A 17,922-nucleotide genomic window follows, 5' to 3' on the forward strand; every position below is an offset into this window, starting at 1 on the left:
TCAGCAGAGGATATGTCTAAAACTGTTTTATGAAAAGGGTAGGAAACATACTAAGTGAATGACAACCAAACAGAATTCACCCATGGATTCTTGAAGGATTCAACAATAAGAGAGCTGAAGTATGTGTTCTATCAGGGAAATGTGAGCATGTTTCTGTAAATTCGTTTCTCACAAACCTATTGATTTTCTCTAGAGAAATCAATGAATACTTGGATTAAAAAAAAAAGAATACTAGCAGGATAGAAGGTTTCATTGTGAGGAATGGAGTGGAACATTTAAGCCTGGCACAAAAAGAGAGAGGGAAAACAAAGTGATTAGGTATCTCTAAAATCACAAATGTTATGGTAAGGAACAACAGTTCACTCTATTTTCCAGTTGATGAACTACCCAATGAGAGCTGCAGTTAGCGTGTTCAGAAGGGCAAAACCAAAAGGTTTACATCCTTCACAAAACCTGTCATTAAATGTGCTAAGGAATTCTGCAGCAGGAATCTGAGGATCGGAAAATTTGCATGTGTTCAAAAAATCCAAATAACAAAACAAGAAATTAAAGAATGAAAAACTCATCTGAGGTCCACTAAACCCATATATTCTTGGCTCCAGCATTTCCTGAGATAAAAATTGATGCAGAGTAAGAGTATTCCCGGTAAGTGTCATATTTATGTTCCCAATCTGATTTATGTTCCCAAAGCCCTGGTTGCTGATTGGTGTCAAATACACCAGATTTTTGATCTGGTACAGTACAGTCATTCTTATGGATGGTGCATGTTTTTCTCACAGGAGCCTTTGGAAGTTGCCAAACATGAAAAACTAGTGATCAAATCCAGACTTCATCATCTAAAAGAGTAATATTAAATCAGAAATTTAAAGCAATGAAATGAAATAAATTTACCCTCATGGGAAGATGGGAAGGTGCAAGGACGCCTTGTGCCTCAGAAACTTCATGTTCTTGAATGCTGCCATTGCCACTGCTGTCCCCTGAAGCCTGTGCAAAACCCAGTCATGAGAGCAAGTTCATAAAAGTCAGGGAAAAAAACATGATCTCCAAGGAATTAGCACCTTCAATGCAGAAAAAAACCACCTTTGTCTTTTCAGTTGTTGAAGCCTCAGAGTCATTATGATGTGAACTTACTTCAGTGCTTACAGCATTTCATGTAAATGACCCTTCAGAAAAATGAAAGCCTTAGTTCATTTTCTGAAATCTATTTTAGACAAAATAAAATGATGTTTTTTGAAAAGTCATTTCTGAGGGCTGTATAGTCCAAAAAAAATGATTCACACACAGAGATAGTTTTAAGTATGATAAAATGTTTCTAAGAAGAAATACTACTTTTAGGCTTATTAAAAATGTCAAATGGAAAATTACTTTGAAATCTCTGAGGCACTGAGTAAGTGTTTACAAGAATACTTACATAAGGATCATCATCTTCACAATGATCTTCAGTAGCCCTTGGGTCAGATTTGATTGTCAGATGTTGAATTGAACCCTACATGGAACATCAAAACCAGTTCAAGGAAGTAATATTTTAAGTGGCATGTGTGAAGGGGGTGGGGGCTGGGGGGTGGGAATTGAACAAAGCAACAAAATACCCCAAACTGTGCTCTGATTTGCTTGACAATTGTCTGAAGCATAAAATTTTTTTATAATTATGCAAACACGTAAATACGTTTGTACATTTTTCTTTTGCAAACTGTAGAAAAAATTGAAGCTGACAGAATACAATGGCTGCCACATCCCAATGACACTACTATTGCCACACTGCATTGTTAGTGCCCCCCGTGAAGGATCTTGTCCTGGATTATGTCCTAGAGTCTGTAAAGCACTGTCTCCTTTTTCTAGTTATGAAATGCATTGCAGCACCAAAATTGGCGTGTGAAAACCCCTAATAATGGAGACAAAGGATGGGAAAGGAATACTAATAAGTGATGAAGTGGTTCCGAGAGAAACTAGCTTAAAACTTGCCAGAGAGGAAATAAAGGAGATGGATTTCCTGATAACAAAGATTTCTTTTTCCAGAGTTACAAACTATACTTCTCAGATATGCTGAAGGAGCAGTAACAATTTAATTTTAAACACTTAACTATTGTTTATTGGATTAGAAAGACTCAAAGTATTTTAAGAAACACGTGAGGGACATTTCACTGTTCTGGGATCTCATGGTTAGACATGTAGCACACATAGGGCAGAAAGAAGGATATTCAAATCAAGAGCCATCTTACCTAACACACATGACCTAGAATATTTTAGAAAGGAATAAAGTCTGTGATTCTATCTTTAACATTCCTCTAATTTCTGTACCTTTAAAGACCATGAAACTCATGCAGTTGGTGCATCTTGAGTTTGCTGGCATTCTGAGACAGCAGCTCAGTAATCTCAACCTTCCTATTTCTCTCAAAACTTAACAGACAACTCACATACTTACCAGTGTCAGACTAACTAACAGTTCACTGAAAAACCATACATGAAAGGAGGTACAACCAGACACTTAAGCAGTGATGCTTAAGTACAAGCAAACCACATTTTGAAAACACATTTTTTTCCTCTTGCTCTAATCTGTGGCCCTGGATGGTCAAGGAAGCAAAATGGAGAGCTCTATTGTTTCTCAAGTGTTGCTGTTAGCCAATCATTCCAACTAGGAAAGTTATGGTTCAGTCTGCCACGGTAGGGACGATAGATACGAGATATTGTATTCTCTCTTTGGGTCTTGTGCCTGCTGCTGCCTTCCCTGTTAAAGCTGGTTTGTAGCACCTGGCATCATCACTGATTCAGCTATATTTGGATGTTGTTTGGTTTCTACTTTTCTTTACAAGCATCAGGGTTACATTTTCCTTTGGTTTCAATAAATCTGATGATAATTATGTTCCTTTTGTGTCTGACAACCAGAGCCTTAGAAACATGAATTCCCATTAGCCAGAGCAAACCAGCAACTGATATCTATTCATTTGCACAATTTGCTGTGATTTGTTTCTGTTTTGGGCAATTGATGTAAACAATTCTTGGCATAGAAACAGAGTCTGAGGAGGGATCAGCCATTTAGTTTTTCTACCCAAAAGCAATAGGGTATGATGAAGCAATATGATGAAGAAATAAAGGCACAGGACCTAGAGTACAGGTCACAATTAGTATTAATGACACAATCAGAATATTGGCTGAAATTTATGTACGCGATATAACGTACAGAACAGCCCATTTTAGTGGGAATGCATCACGATGTAATCCGCCATGTGTTCCTGTCAATATATTTACAGATTTATTGGTGATAACCTCAGCAACTGATCATCACATGTGTTTTCCTGGTGGGGTACCAGAGCAGTCTCATTTTCTTGAATGTTTCTCAATCCTACTTACTAATCAGGCATCCACAATATTCCAGTCATCCTGTCTAAGAACAGTAGAAGGCAATCTTCCTACATTTCAATTTCCACCACTTATTTGCTGCTAATCAATATAATCGTGTAATTCTAGGTGTTTAGACTAGTCAGATGAATGATAAACGTATATTATCCTTGCTGCTTACCAGATGGAGCTCACAAGCTGTCAGTACCCCTGAACTCTGGTAAGAACATCTCTATTCTCTAAAGAAAAGGATCCACTCGGTTTTGCGCTGCTGCTTTACTAATTTAGGGGAAAAGACATCAATCTTACAAAACACTGCACAAGTTTTGAAATACAAGGGAATTACAAAAACAAGAGGGAAAAAGTGTGACATTTCGCTTTCTGTTTGACAATGAGTCAATCTCACTCATAATGACTGCTTTCACATTTCCATTTGCAAGCTCAGTGGCTGAGACTTCCAGTCAGGATGCAGCTGGAAGGATGCTTGCACTCCAGCTAAGAAGGTTTTAGAGCCTTGTAGTAGTGGTTTTGGTCCATTCTATTTTTCTAAAGCACCTGATAAGCTTCAAATAATGCATAAACTGTAGAAATACAGCTTTATCTTCCAAATATCTTTATCTCTGATGATACAGTTCTCTTTCTGATGTTGAATATGAGTACCTAACTAGTAGGAGTTTAAAATATAGACTTTATAGTAAGGTAATATTCTCAGAAATTAAAAACATGGATACTCTGAACTCTGCCTTTCCCAGAAAGACCATAAAAATTTATGTGACATATTTACTCTGAAGTTTCTAATATTCAAGCTGAACATGGAGCTTAATATCTGGACTATTAATAAGCTTCTGAGGTTCTCAGAACATTTGCATTTTAAACCAGAGTTTATATATTTCTGCACTGTCCAAAGCCTAGCCAGGTATGGAAAATACAAACTATATGATTTTTAACCTCATTTGGGATATAACTAAGTTACATGGGATAAAAGCAGAGTTTTCTGGGTAGAGAGTACATGCATTAAACACTGACACATGTGAGTTTATCAGACAGCACTTACTGTGAACTTATCCAATCCCGTGGCTCCTGCATTACCAACAAATATCCCAGAGCCAGATTCAAATACCAGGGTTCGAGCTGACCTTTGAAATTGAAGCCTCTGATATTCTTCACAGTCCATGAACAAAGCAACATCATTTCCCTGAACAGTCACAGTAAACCTATTCCACCTGTTAGTCATCACTGGCACTTTAAAGGAAGCAGCCTCTCTGGAGATATGAGATCCAGGCTCTGTGTAGTACATAATTATTCTCTGGGTGCTGTCATCAACTGGTGAAATTCTCAGTCCCAGGTAAATTGTTTTCTGGAAGGCATCTGTTATTGCAAACAGCACTCCTCCACGATCACTGTTTGGTTTCACTGTAACTACGATAGCGAAATCTCTGTAGAAAGGCGATGGTATTATAGCACTTGTCAATCGACCAATGTTGGAATCCGGATCAAAGCTGTAAGCTGGGAACCCTCCATAGCCGGTGACAAAGTAGACAGAAGGAGGAAGAGGAACTCCTATTAACTCTGTGAGGTCAAGGTGTCCTTTTGAGCCTCGTTCTGCAAAGTGCATGAGGAAAAAACATGTCATTTATTCTTTAGGTGCACAGCCCAATTTAATTTAAATGATTTAGGAAAGGTTTGAAAAACTGAAATGCAGTGTCATAATACCAGCAAATATACTTCTAATACTTCAGGTCACAGTTCAGGTAGTGCTTAAACATATTTAACTATCTAGACAAGTCATTTGTGTCTGACTTGTCCCTTGACTAACTGAGGTTGCCTGTGTGTTAAAGATAAGGCACATGTAAACATTTGGTGAAATTGGATGGCAACGAGTTTTTCTTGAAAGATGTATTTACTTCAAATGTCCACAAGCTACAGAAAATGCTCAATGTGCTTGCAAAGTGGATTCAGTGGAAATTGAGCAACCTTTTGTTTTTTAATAACCTGAGATCCTTTATCCTCACAAACTAAGACAATAATAGTTCTCTAAAACAGTTTCACATAACAGGATAAAATTTACTGTGGGTTTGTTTTAGCACTTGCTTCTACAACAGACGTTAGATCTTATTTATGTCCTATTCTCATATTTATCTCCTTAGTTGCACTACATACATAACAGATACTATTCAGCAATCAAAATTAATTTTTTCATTTCTGAGTAGTATTTGTTATGTTTTGAAATGAGAGTATTTATGTTTTGGCAAACACACAGAATTATGTATGTCTGCCAAACGCGCTGAGAGAGACAACTCCTGCCTGGTAATGAAGGAGCAATGACAACAGCTAGATATCTGGACCCAATTTTAACTAAAACCTTGGGAAGGTAGACTCTAGCAGCATACCAGAAACAAAACTTCTACCAATTTTTTCCTTCTAAGAAGTAAAAGTAAGCAAAAAACCCCCAAACAAACAAAACCAAATAAACAAAAAAACCAAACCCCCCCCCCCCCAAAAAAAAAAAAAAAAACCCAAAACAAAAACCAAAAAAGGTTTTAAATCATAATGAGCGATTCAGGTCTGAATCTACACAGAGCTCCTCTTTCAATTTGTAAACTACTCAGTTACCTGTAACTTTAATGGCTATATAGGCTGAATAAATCCAAATGGAATAGTAATGGAAAAGGTATGACAGTCCATCTGAATATTGCAAACAAAATGAACTGAAAAACTTCACATGAAATACCTGATTAAAATCAAGCAAAATAAGAGAATCTCACTCTTTGCTCTGAAAACTGGCAAGCTGGTTCTGATGAAGAACTAGAGAGAGTTTCTTCAACTGCAGTATTTATTGTTTCATATGCAGTACCAGCCTGGGCTATGTGTTGCAAAGTGTTTTCCATTGTACTTGTGGCTTTGCAAAGAAATTGTACAGGTGAAATTAATCCTGATGTATCATCTTCTCTGTACTTTATAATCATAGAAACATAGAATCATAAATGTTGCAAAAGACCTCCAGCATCATCTAGTCCAGAGTCACTGTGTTCACCACTAAACCATGTCTCCAATTGCTACATCATCACCTTTTAAATACTTCCAGGGAAAACTCATTAACTGGAAAAAGGCTGATGTGCTTCACAGAAGCAATTTCCCTTAAATATTTTTTTAAAATATAGAAGCTATGTTTAGAAACAGAAAAACTAGCTCCTTATCCAGAAACCAATTCCCTTAGGCATTTTTAAATGCTTTGCCAGATAGATTTTTTCCCCTTCTTAATAGTTTGAAAAATGGCCATACATTTTTTCTGGTCAAACATAGTCAACAATTTTTTGGTTGTGAATCTAATATTGATCCATGTCTTCTATTCACACATACATACACATAAAGGAACCTCAACTACAAATAAAATGTATAAGCCATTGCACAATAGTAAAAAGGTCAGGAAAATAGAAATCTTGAAGGAATATATAGGAACTGTGAACACACACCAAACCTACATCCAAAGAGCCATGGTAAAGTGATCAAGAAAGCAGATGGACAATATCTACTGTGGTCAGCAATCAGCTTATGAGACTGGGATAGCAGGATGCTATCTAGAAGCAAAAATAATGAATACGACTGCAGTTTCCCATTTCCCATCCTCAAAGGAAGATTTGGTGATTACAAAAAAGGCTGTTCATTCTCCCCACACAACAAGTGAAGTCGCAGTCTAGCAGCAGTTTCCCAGTCACCTACCAAACAGTAACACACAGAGCCCCAAACACTTGCTTTTTTAGCAGAGCCTCTGAGGCAAATGAAACGCATTTGTAAAAGGTGGCAGCAAAAGACAGTAAAGAATCAGGGTTTTTATTTAAGTAACATACAGCTCAGAAGGCTCAGCAGATGTTTGAACTTCAGTGAGGCTGGGGTTGAAGCTTGCACCTATCCACTGCAGAAAAGCAAAACAGCCAAATTCTGTCCTTTCAGCTCATCCCCAGTGTAACAGTTTAGGTCTAGGCCTCTTCCTGGATACCAGGTCATAACTAAGGAAGTACCTATATCCCAGTATTCCATTCTATTCGTTACGTAAGCAGAAATATAAATACAAGGGGGGAGGAAGTTAGAGATTTTAGACCTCTTCTGGCAGGGTTGGAGAGAGGAGGCAAACCCCTGCGGCTGAGCTCCTTGTGTAGGTCTTGTAGGCCTTGAGAGACTGCTGTTTTCGTTCCTGATTTGAAGGGAGAGACTTCTGCTTTCTGAAGGAAAGTATTTGGGTTTTGTTTGCTAATTCTTCATTGAGTGGGTGTATCTGTTCTTTATCTGTTTTGGGATATTGGGATTCTCTTTTTATATATATCTATAGTATTGTAACTGTATATAGGTGTAAATATATATATATATATTTATGTGTATATAGCTTTGGTTCTGTTATTTCTGTCTTTTGGTTTTTTGTTCTTGTCCTCCCCTTGCCTGCCCTGTGTTCATATAGGGGGAGAAAGGAGGCTGCAGCTGTGGGTTTGGGCACTTGGCTGGGGGCCAGGTCCAAACCATCACAGTTTCTTTGGTGCATTGGGTGGGAAACGACCCTTATTTTGGCTAAGTTTCTGGGAAAGCAGCCAAGTAAGGTGTGTTGGTGTAAACAATTCCTGGGAAGGCAGCCAAGTTGGTGTAAACATAGTCCTTTGTTTTGGAACATTACCGGAGAACTGCCAAGAGAAGTTTGTTTATATAAACATACCTTTTGTTTGGGAACAGAGAGAAAGAACATATAAACATGGCTCTACCACTAATTTTTTTTGTCATTTTAGCAATTTTTATACGTGTTCTGGGATGCCCCCTGAGAGATCTCCTGGATGGCATATACCAAGTTCTTCCTCTCCTTAATTTTGACATCAAAGGCCTAGTAATGAAGCCCCCTAGGATTAGGTCTGATCCTTACCTAAATTTTTTAGCAACAATGCTATTATTGATGATGGCAATGGAAATGTTATTTAAACTTGGAAGGGTGGTGTTGTATTGCTTTCCTTGTTATAGGAAACGCTGGACCTCAAGGGGACTCGCTGGAACTTTGGGAAGGGTTTTGGAAAGGCCAGTTTCTGGATGGCAAGGAGTGTGGGTAAATTTTGGCAAGTTGGTAGGACGTGTGACACCTCCCATTGCTTGGGACTTCATGCCAGAACAAGTGTTCGATCCTGACAAGATGGCACGTCATTTAACAGAAGGGTGTTTTCCATATGATGATCCAAATATGCAATTCTTTGCCTTGTACTGGGGCCTGGCGAGTGCTTATCGAGCTGCTGTTGACTACTCTCAAAGGCCTAAGGCTGAGACAGAAACTCAAACTATGCCACCTGAAAACAGTGCCGTTCCTATTAGGTCCATAGACATTGGGATCCAGACGCAACCTGGAGTCAACACCGTCTCTACTAAGTCCACTGAAACTGGGACTCAGACGCAACCTGGAACCAGCATGGCTTCTGCTAGTCCCATTGAAACTGGAACCCAAACTATGGATTTTATGGAAAATGGGATTCAAACTACACCACCTGAGACAACTCTTATTCCTGTAGTGAAAAAGAAGTCATGGATACAGGTGCCCCCAAGCATAACTCAAAGAACAATGGAAGACCAAAGCCAGTCAGATGATCTCAGAGCAGGGTCCAATACCGATACCAGTACTAGTACTCCACTAATGAACTTGAAACGAGAAAGGGAAAGCTGGCGATCAATGACCCCAGCAGAACTTCGAGACCTACGAAGAGGTTACCGTCGCCTGCCTGGTGAACGAATTCTTACCTGGTTGCTCCGATGCCGAGACAATGGGGCTATAGGTCACCTGCTGGAAGATTATGAAGCACAACAACTAGGATCCATTGCTGGAGATCACGAACTTGACAAATTAATTGCAGACAAGAAAACCTTATGCAGTCTCTGGGTGCGGCTTGTCACGAGTGTGAAAAAGAAGTACCCATCCAGGGAATATTTAACGTGGTACCCAAGGAAGTGGACTAAGGTGGAAGGAGTCATCCAGTACTTACGAGAATTAGCAATGTTGGAACTTATATATGATAATAACAATCAATACAACAGTGTCAATGATGAGCCAGAGGGTGTCCTTTGCTCATTGCCTATGTGGAGAAAGGTACTCCAAGGTACTCCTGCATCATGTATTCCTTCCTTGGCAGTATTGATACACCCAACAGTGGGATCAATGCCTGTGGGCAAACTGTGTACTGTGTTATGATGTATTGAAGAAGATGTAGAGGCCAACAACTTAGATCCTAGAGACCGTTTTGATCTCAGTTACCAACGACCACCTGTTAGAGAGAGACCTTCTGAGTACTTCGAATATGAGGACCACTACAGGGACTACAGAGACAGAGACTACAGAGACTACAGATACAGATCAGTAGAACGGTATCAATCACAGTCTCAATCACACTCTTGATCTTGGTCCTGGTCTCGCTCACGATCTCCTTCCTTCACATGCAGGAGAGAAAACCCTAAACGTAGATCACGTAATGCACTGTGGTCTTATCTGCGTAATCAGGGAGAAGACATGAGACAGTGGGATGGTGAACCTACTTCCAAGCTCAAAGCCTGAGTGAGAGAACTAAGACGAAAGAACACTAATAAGAAAGTCATCTATGTAGTTGATGCAGATGTCCTGGAAAGAAAATTGCCATCCCTGAGATGCATTCTTGCATCTGAGGTCTGTTTCCATGATGACAAAAAGTCCTCTCATGAGGCACAGCAAAGATCAGACAGTGAATGCTCTGACCAGGATCAATAGAGGGGCCCTGCTTTTGGCCAGGAGAAGGAGAGGGACGAGAAGGATAATAGAGTTTACTGGACGGTGTGGGTTCGATGGCGTGGTACATCAGATCCTCAAAGATACCGAGCTTTAGTAGATACTGGTGCACAGTGTACCTTGATAGCTGAGCTACTTGTGTAGGCCTTGTAGGCCTTGAGACACTGCTGTTTTCGTTCCCGATTTGAAGGGAGAGACTTCTGCTTTCTGAAGGAAAGTATTTGGTTCTTGTTTGCTAATTCTTCGTTGAGTGGGTATATCTGTTCTTTATCTGTTTTGGGGTATTGGGATTCTCTTTTTGTATGTATATAGTATTGGAACTGTATATAAGTGTAAATATATATATATATTTATATATAAAGCTTTGGTTCTGTTATTTCTGTCTTTTGGTTTTTTGTTCTTGTCCTCCCCTTGCCTGCCCTGTGTTCATATAGGGAGAGAGAGGAGACTGCAGCTGTGGGTTTGGGCACTTGGCTGGGAGCCAGGTCCAAACCATGGCACCCAACTATTAATGGATTTATGAGGGCCTACAGATACAGTTAAAAGCAGCATACAGACTTACAGCCACAAGTTTTCAATTATCTCTAATAAAATTAATGTCTTCCTGATGCAATTATGTTAGAATAAAAATACTCTCTTATTCCCTTACACGAATAGCTAAATGCTGTGTTATTTTAATTACCGTTAAGCCAACAGAGTAATTTTGTTTCAAACGTGTTACTACTGAGGCACTGGATACTGGGGAGCATTCAGAATTCATCCCATTTATGTCCATGTTTCCTAAAACCGGGGCACTGGAAGGTGTAGTACAGAAGTAGCTTTAATATTAGCTTTATTTTTTCTCAAAAAGTATTATCCCATAAATTGGGATGGTATTTTTTGTTACTGTATGTTATGATTGGAACTGTTACAGACTTTGCAAATACCTGGCAATTCCCACTGAGTAGCTTCAGGGACCATTTGAGAAGCATCAGTGTGTGGTAAAAATCACCCTGTAAATCAGTATATGAAGTGTTTCAGTACTGTAGATGACAACATTAGAGGCTGGTTTGGATTTTCTTTTTCTTTTATTGCATTTTTTGGATGTAATTACCTAGGTAGGGTGAAATTGCAAACCTGTGGAATCCAAAATACTTTTCCACTGCTCACAAGGGATAAAGTGCAGAGGAAAGAAAAATACTACCTGCTTGGAGGTACATTTGCTTTAAATGTTAAAGAACAAACAGAGTATTATAAATGACAAAGAAGGCAAAGGAAGGCCCAGATTCATATAATTTATTACATCCACCTATGACTTTTGGTTTAGGAGCCTTCCTTCAGATATCTTAGCTGTCTTTACAGAAAGAGTGCAGAGAGTAACCAGCGACACCAAAAAGGTAGCTTGCTCCAACCCAAGAGTTTCTGGGGGTATGTCACTCTCTCACAGTCTACACACAGAGATTTGACTCTTACCCTTACAGAAAATGGACCTGAATTGAAATACATGGATGTATACGAAAAACATATCCAAAGGTCAGGCTGCATCTGTGCTATAGAATTGAGAGCAGTAGCAAAGATCCCTGAATCACTGAAAGAGCATGGATACAGATAAAATGCCTGGTCAGTTTAGGTGGGACACAGAACCCGGTTGGATGCACAGTTCCTGGTGCCCACAGCACTACTCTTTGGACTGTGTACACGCATGACCTCATCCTGGTTGCCTCCTCCTAATGCTTTCCCACATGGAGGAGGGCAGTACCAATGCTGGGCCTGATCAAAAACCATTGATTGATCAAGCTGCGTCATAGAATCATGCAATGGTTTGGGTTGGAAGGGACCTGAAAGATCACCTACTTCCACCCCCACTGCCATGGGCAAAGCATCTTCCACTAGACAGGGTTACTTAGAGCCCCATCCAACCTGGCCCTAGGGATGGGTGTCAACAGCTTCTCTGGGCAACTTGTGCCTGTGCCTCACCACCCTTATGGTAAAGAATGTCTTCCTAATATCTCACCTAAACCCACCCTTCAGCTTAAGTGCCCTATCCCTATATGCCATTGGGAAAAGTCCCTCTCCAGTTCTCTTGTAAGCCCCTTTAGGTACTGGAAGATGCTATAAGGTCTCTCTGAGGCTGCTTCTTCTTCAGGTTGAACAATCCCAACTCTTCCAGACTGTCTTCAAAGGAGAGGTGCTCCAACCATCTGATCATCTTTGTGACCCTTCTGCCTGTGGACTCATTCCAAGAGGTGGATGTCTTTCCTGTGTTAGGGACCCCAGATCAATGTCAGTGCACTGAAAGTAGTGGAAAGAATCCTTGTGAACCTAGCAGGCTTTTCATCAGACTATTAGCATCCTTATTAGATCCAAGTACTTGATGACCCATTTTTAACAAGCACAGGTGAAGTGACATATGAAACTTTATTACCAAGACTGATTTTACTTGCCTCTGTATGTTTGTTTGTTTGTTAATGTTATCATGAACTGCGATGTTTATATTAAAAGCTACTTTAGGAATATGACGAGAATCTGGACCTTTCTTATAAATAGTAATTATAAAGGTGAGACCTTTCACCTGGATTAGGATATTTGTATTTCCTGTTGTCTATGAGAGCTCATCTAAAACTTGGAATACCCACAGTCCCTCTTTTTAGTTAATACACTGCACTTCCACACAACCTAACTTCAAAGTTGGTATAAAATATACAACCATACAGGCTTTAGGAAATTACTACTACAAAGATTACAGGGTTCTCAATAAGGACACTTTGTCAGTGTACTTTTATCCTTGGTTTCTTCACTAGGAAATATATCTGAAGCAGAGCTCAAAGGCAAGGCCCTCATCTCTGACATACACAGAATTACCCACCTTAGCCCCATTTTAAAGCATACCATTCCAATGGTCCAAGTGTGAAAGAAAAGAAATATTGACAAGTCCTTTGAGCAAAAGAACATGATTGACAGTGTATGGTGAGACGAACACGTTGCACTCCTCCAAAATGTTCTCTTCCATTCTGTGAGAGGATGCTTGAGCTGGACTATCTCAACTACATAAAGGCAAAGACTGAATTTACAACTATTTGCCATACTTGGCCCCAAACAGTTACTTCTTAGCAGTAATATTTGTTCGGTTAAAATTTTAAGGATTGTCACATTTAGTTCTTCCATTATGTCTTTAGCTAGAAATGCCTTTTAACACAGTCATTCTGGTAAATCAGCTGCCACATTTAGCCCAGTTCTGCTCCAGGTTAATGAACCATGACGGGTACATAAAAAACCTAGAATAACATGTTCAAGTGGATGTTATTTGCTAAATGTAAGAAGCCACCCAGCTTGTTGCTAAAATCATGGCAGCTGTTTTTAACTCGGTCAAGAGAGGGCTTGGATGGTTCCAGAGGTCTGGGGATGGGAGTGGGGTGAGTGCTGGATTTTGAATGAACTTATTACTTTCCCTTTAATTTATAACTTAAGTTCACCTAGTGTTTCCTCCTGTTCCTGTTGAGACAATTTTATCAGAGCTGCTGTCCGTAATCCCGGCCCATGCCTGTAAAAATGCATTCGCTCCATGGTGCTTGACCTTGCACCCTGTGAAAGAATACCTTGTGTCAGTGATGTTCACTGCTGTATGAGCCTTGTTGGCAGCCCCTTTTCATGTTCTTTTAAGTAAATGCAATAAAAACTATGTTCTATGAAGGCTTTCAAAACCAGACCAGGCTCAGAGTAGCCAAGATCAGGCACTTCTGGGTCTGTAAACTTGATCCAAGCTGACCTTGACCTTGCTTCCCTGTCCTCTTCCAGTCCAAATAATCATAACTCTAGGTTGTAAGCTCCCTTTCCAGCAGCATAAATAAATCATCTCTGTCTCAAAGGCATAGTGTACAGCCTGTGCAGCCTCTACTCTGCATTCAACGAAACCCTGTAATTATAATAGAACATTATCTTGGTGCAGTTACGAGGTGCAGTAAGAGAATTCCTTCTTCCCTGCTACCAAAGTGCATTTATTTTGCAGTTAACAAGAAATATTTATAGCAATAAAACAAAGCAGAGAAGGATTTCCACATCTACCCAATAAAATTTAATCAAGTACTGTAAAGGGAAGAAGGGAAATATTTTAGCACAGTCCCAGATGTGCTTCATGAAACAGAAGCAGCGTCACTGCTGCTACCAGGAAGAACAGCATTTGTTCTGCTTACCCAGCTTGAACACATTTTTAGCTGTCATTAATACACTGTTGGAAAACATGGATAGAATACGTTGGTATTAAAGGCTGGAGTATTTCCTTCCAGATGCCTCAGGAAACCTCAGAAAGGCTTTCTAGTGGTGTTGCGCACGCAGAAGTAATGCTGCATCCAGCAGGAGCTGCGGTACTTACTGACACGCCAGATCAGCGCCGGCGTTTCTTTGTGTAAAGTGTTTTCCAACCCTTTGCGCCAGCTCTTGCTTTTACGTCATTGCCGTTCTGCCCTCTACTGGGCAAAAGGAGCTAAATATGATTAATTAAATATGCATCTATATTGCACAAAGTACTGTTTGGTTGGTTGTTTAGTTTTTCCCCCATTTTATCCTCTTTGAGAAACTTTATTTCATTACAATGATTTCAAATTAACCACCGAATTAAGAGAAGTTTTCTTCCATACAAGCCTTCCATCCTCCCCTCCCCCCATCTAATACCGGACTATTTTCTTATTGTTTTGACAGTTGTTTGTCTAGATTATCTTCCTTACACATTTTTGTGCACATTTGGGGGTTTTGTACATAAATCCAAGACTTTTTAATGTGCACTCAATGAACAGTTCTCCTTTAATGACAAAATCTGTGTTTTAATCACATTGATTTCTTTGAGCCACAACAGTATAGAATATAAAATATAGCACAGAGACCAAATATTCATGTTCCTCAGAAATATATGAGAGGCAAAAGTGGGAAATATTTAGCAACTCAACCCCAGTGGTGAGGCAAACCTAACTGAACTGTTAACCAGAATGTCAAGAGACTGAAACTTATCCATTATCTACTCCATGGTATAGGGCAACATGTGGCCCAGGCTATATTTAAGGTCAAACAATCACAGTGACCCATGTAATTTTATAATAATGAACAACTATACGTGCACGTGTGTGGGCATATATACAATTGTAATGCTACTTGTTTGCCTTGGTTCATCTTCTCAGAGTCCTAAAAAAGTCTTATTATGAACATTATCTTATGATCACTATAGCAAAGACTGCCTCCATTTTTCACATTTCCCACTTCTTCCTTGACTGTAAATCAGCACCTCCTCACTGGCTCCATGATCACACCCATTAATGCACTCCACAACTCTCTAGGGTTGCTTGTGCCCTGTTGTGTTGCCCTTGCAGGCTTCTAAATCCACAGTATTTTGCAATGTTGGTATGGGGGTGAGTGCATGTTTGGTTGAAGAACTTTTTATAGGTAACCCTGAAAGACTGGAAACTCAGAATCCTGTTTCTCTTTCTGATTTTGCAGCCCCCTGACACTTCACTTGCTCTACTCCTTTCATGCCTGTTTCACACGGCTTATGAGGCATTTTGAGCCATTCAGTTACCTGTGAAAAAAATTCCTTCAAACATGATTCTCTTTTCTGTAAGAGAAAATCCTTTGGGGATGCACCAGGTCCATATAAGTTCAGTTTTTTCTTTATGGTTGCATAAATACCATGTATTCCTTACGCACTAGCGCAAAAAGCAAAGGCGAATAGCACAGATACCTTTAATGGAAAAAGATTTCCAGACTTGTTAGGACATCCACCCTCCTTAAGATAACTGAACAAAGTTAAACTGTGTAAGTATTACAGAGGCTGCATTGAATATTGCAGCTGTCCAATAGTAGGCACCTGTGATAAGGTTGGACAGTGACTTTATGAAATAAAATTTATGTGCGATGCACATATGTAACTATGGTATGGACACTGTGATTGCCAGCTAGAGGGACAAGTAGCCATTAATGATTGCAGGAGAGCAGAAGCTTTTGCATTTCACCACTAGGCAGCAACATAGCACTTCATAAATCAGATAGGAGCTTTGGCCAGGGAGAGAACATCACTTCTGAGTCACCAGTAGTGTCTTCTGTGCAAGCTCTTTTACAACTTCTAAACTAGCATATGTTTTAATTTCCATTACGGTCATAACAAAACAGATGTGACTTATCATGCTACACTTTTTCTTTCACAATGACCTTGGAAATCAAAGTATGTGTTTTCTTAGGGGAAAAAAATTTTTGTTCTACTTTTCTCTTTCCCTCTCCTTTTTTGTCTTGAATTTTAAAAGAAAAAATTCTTGCAAGGCCATGACCAACACCCTCATTGCAAAAACAAATGTATTTCTAAGATGATGAAGGCAGCTCTCTTTAGAACACTGCAGAGGCAGCTAACACTTTCCTTGATTTAACAGTTACTCATGCCAGCAAAGAGTCTCTGCCCAAATGTGGAAAAACGGACGCTGACATAGTCTGGCACACTGACCTGCATATAAATTCTCATCCCATATAAAGAGATTGAATGGGAAGCAAGAGTAGAGAACACTTAATCAGCAGCTCCTGTGGTTGCCCCTGCTGTCTTCGCTAGACTCTGTCCCCACTACAAGGGTCTGTCATAGAACAGGGGTGAAAGAAAGATAAGGGCAGGTGGGATTTGTTATAATTTGCTCTATGAAAATTAGAAACCTTCACCCAGAAATGCTCCTTCACTTCTCACACCTGCTGTGGTACACCTTGTCTCTTGTCTCAGTCAAACGATCTGAAATGCTACCGTCTCCCTATATTTCTCATGTGTAATTTGTCATGTATTTCTGCTTTTCCTCTGATGCTGTGAGTGACCCAGAAAGCCCTCTCCTGTCAGAAGATCCTGCTCCAGACCATGATGTGCACAGTCAGTGCTGCTACAAAAAGGCAGATGCCATGCTCCCTGCTCATCCCACTTTCAGGATATCTCTTCCATCACAGCAGTAAGAGTCTGTACGTTCAGTGAGGCTTGCCTTCAGGCCAACTCTTTATGCTGTGTGCAGTTTGATCTTGCGAGCACACCCTCAAGCCAGCCCAAGAAAACCCCACAACAAGGATTAGCTCAAATATGTTGGAAAAGGCTGCTTGCAAGGAATTTTTGAGTGGGACAGGATTAAAACAGAGAGCTGATATATACTTTTGTATTTTCTACAGTCTGTTATGGTCTCTGAGTGATGGAGACTGATACATATATAGGACATCATCAGAGCTTTACGCAAAACTTTATGAGACTAACCTGAGAGTGGAAAACCACTTAGTTCCAGGTCAGATTAGATAAGGATAGAGAAGTAAAAATATTGTAGTTACTGAGGTTGTGTTTTGACTTTTTTTGTTTTGGTCTTTACTGCTTTGGGGTTTTGTTTTTGGTGGTGGGTTTTGTTCTTTAAAGATTAAGGTCTGTGGACCTAGTAAAGTAATGAAAACTAAAGAAATTTTTATGTGACCTTGACTCTTCCACAGCACTTTGACACTTGGTGAACTGTGTTCCTCTCTCAGATGACTAAGCTATCCATCCTTTTATGTTAAGCAACAGAAGTTGGTATTTTGTTACTTAAGCTTTATTTTCAAGTCCTTAGGAGAACTTCTATTGTCTTCTAGGAGCATTCCTTTCATAACTGTTCTTAAATTTGTGTACCTGGCATTTATCATTGCTTTTTTATCCTTTTAAGTATATTCTCATATATTCTTTACTGTATTGAATTCTGTAGCTAATAGGTTTGATATTATAAATGGCTAGGATTCAGAGAAGTTGAAAAATTATTGCGAGATAGATAATATGGGAATAGTAAATAATAAAAGTACGTCTTGTATTGGAC

At 39.6% G+C, this 17,922-nt stretch overlaps 1 protein-coding gene across 2 annotated transcripts in view; it reads right to left on the reverse strand.

Annotated features, from left to right (window-relative positions):
* LOC126643665 (collagen alpha-1(XV) chain-like) overlaps window positions 1-17,922 on the reverse strand; it is a 122,994-nt gene that overhangs the window by 76,691 nt on the left and 28,381 nt on the right. For both annotated transcript variants that reach the window (XM_050322196.1, XM_050322187.1), the window contains exons 3-5: window positions 4,391-4,938; window positions 1,412-1,486; window positions 892-984 (exon numbers count right to left, since the gene is read on the reverse strand). In XM_050322196.1, the coding sequence (XP_050178153.1) occupies window positions 892-984; window positions 1,412-1,486; window positions 4,391-4,938 (716 nt within the window). The remainder of the gene's footprint in view (window positions 1-891; window positions 985-1,411; window positions 1,487-4,390; window positions 4,939-17,922) is intronic.

Source organism: Myiozetetes cayanensis, unplaced genomic scaffold, assembly GCF_022539395.1.
Source record: "Myiozetetes cayanensis isolate MyiCay16 unplaced genomic scaffold, myiCay2020 scf1, whole genome shotgun sequence".
NCBI classification, from domain to species: Eukaryota; Metazoa; Chordata; class Aves; order Passeriformes; family Tyrannidae; genus Myiozetetes; species Myiozetetes cayanensis.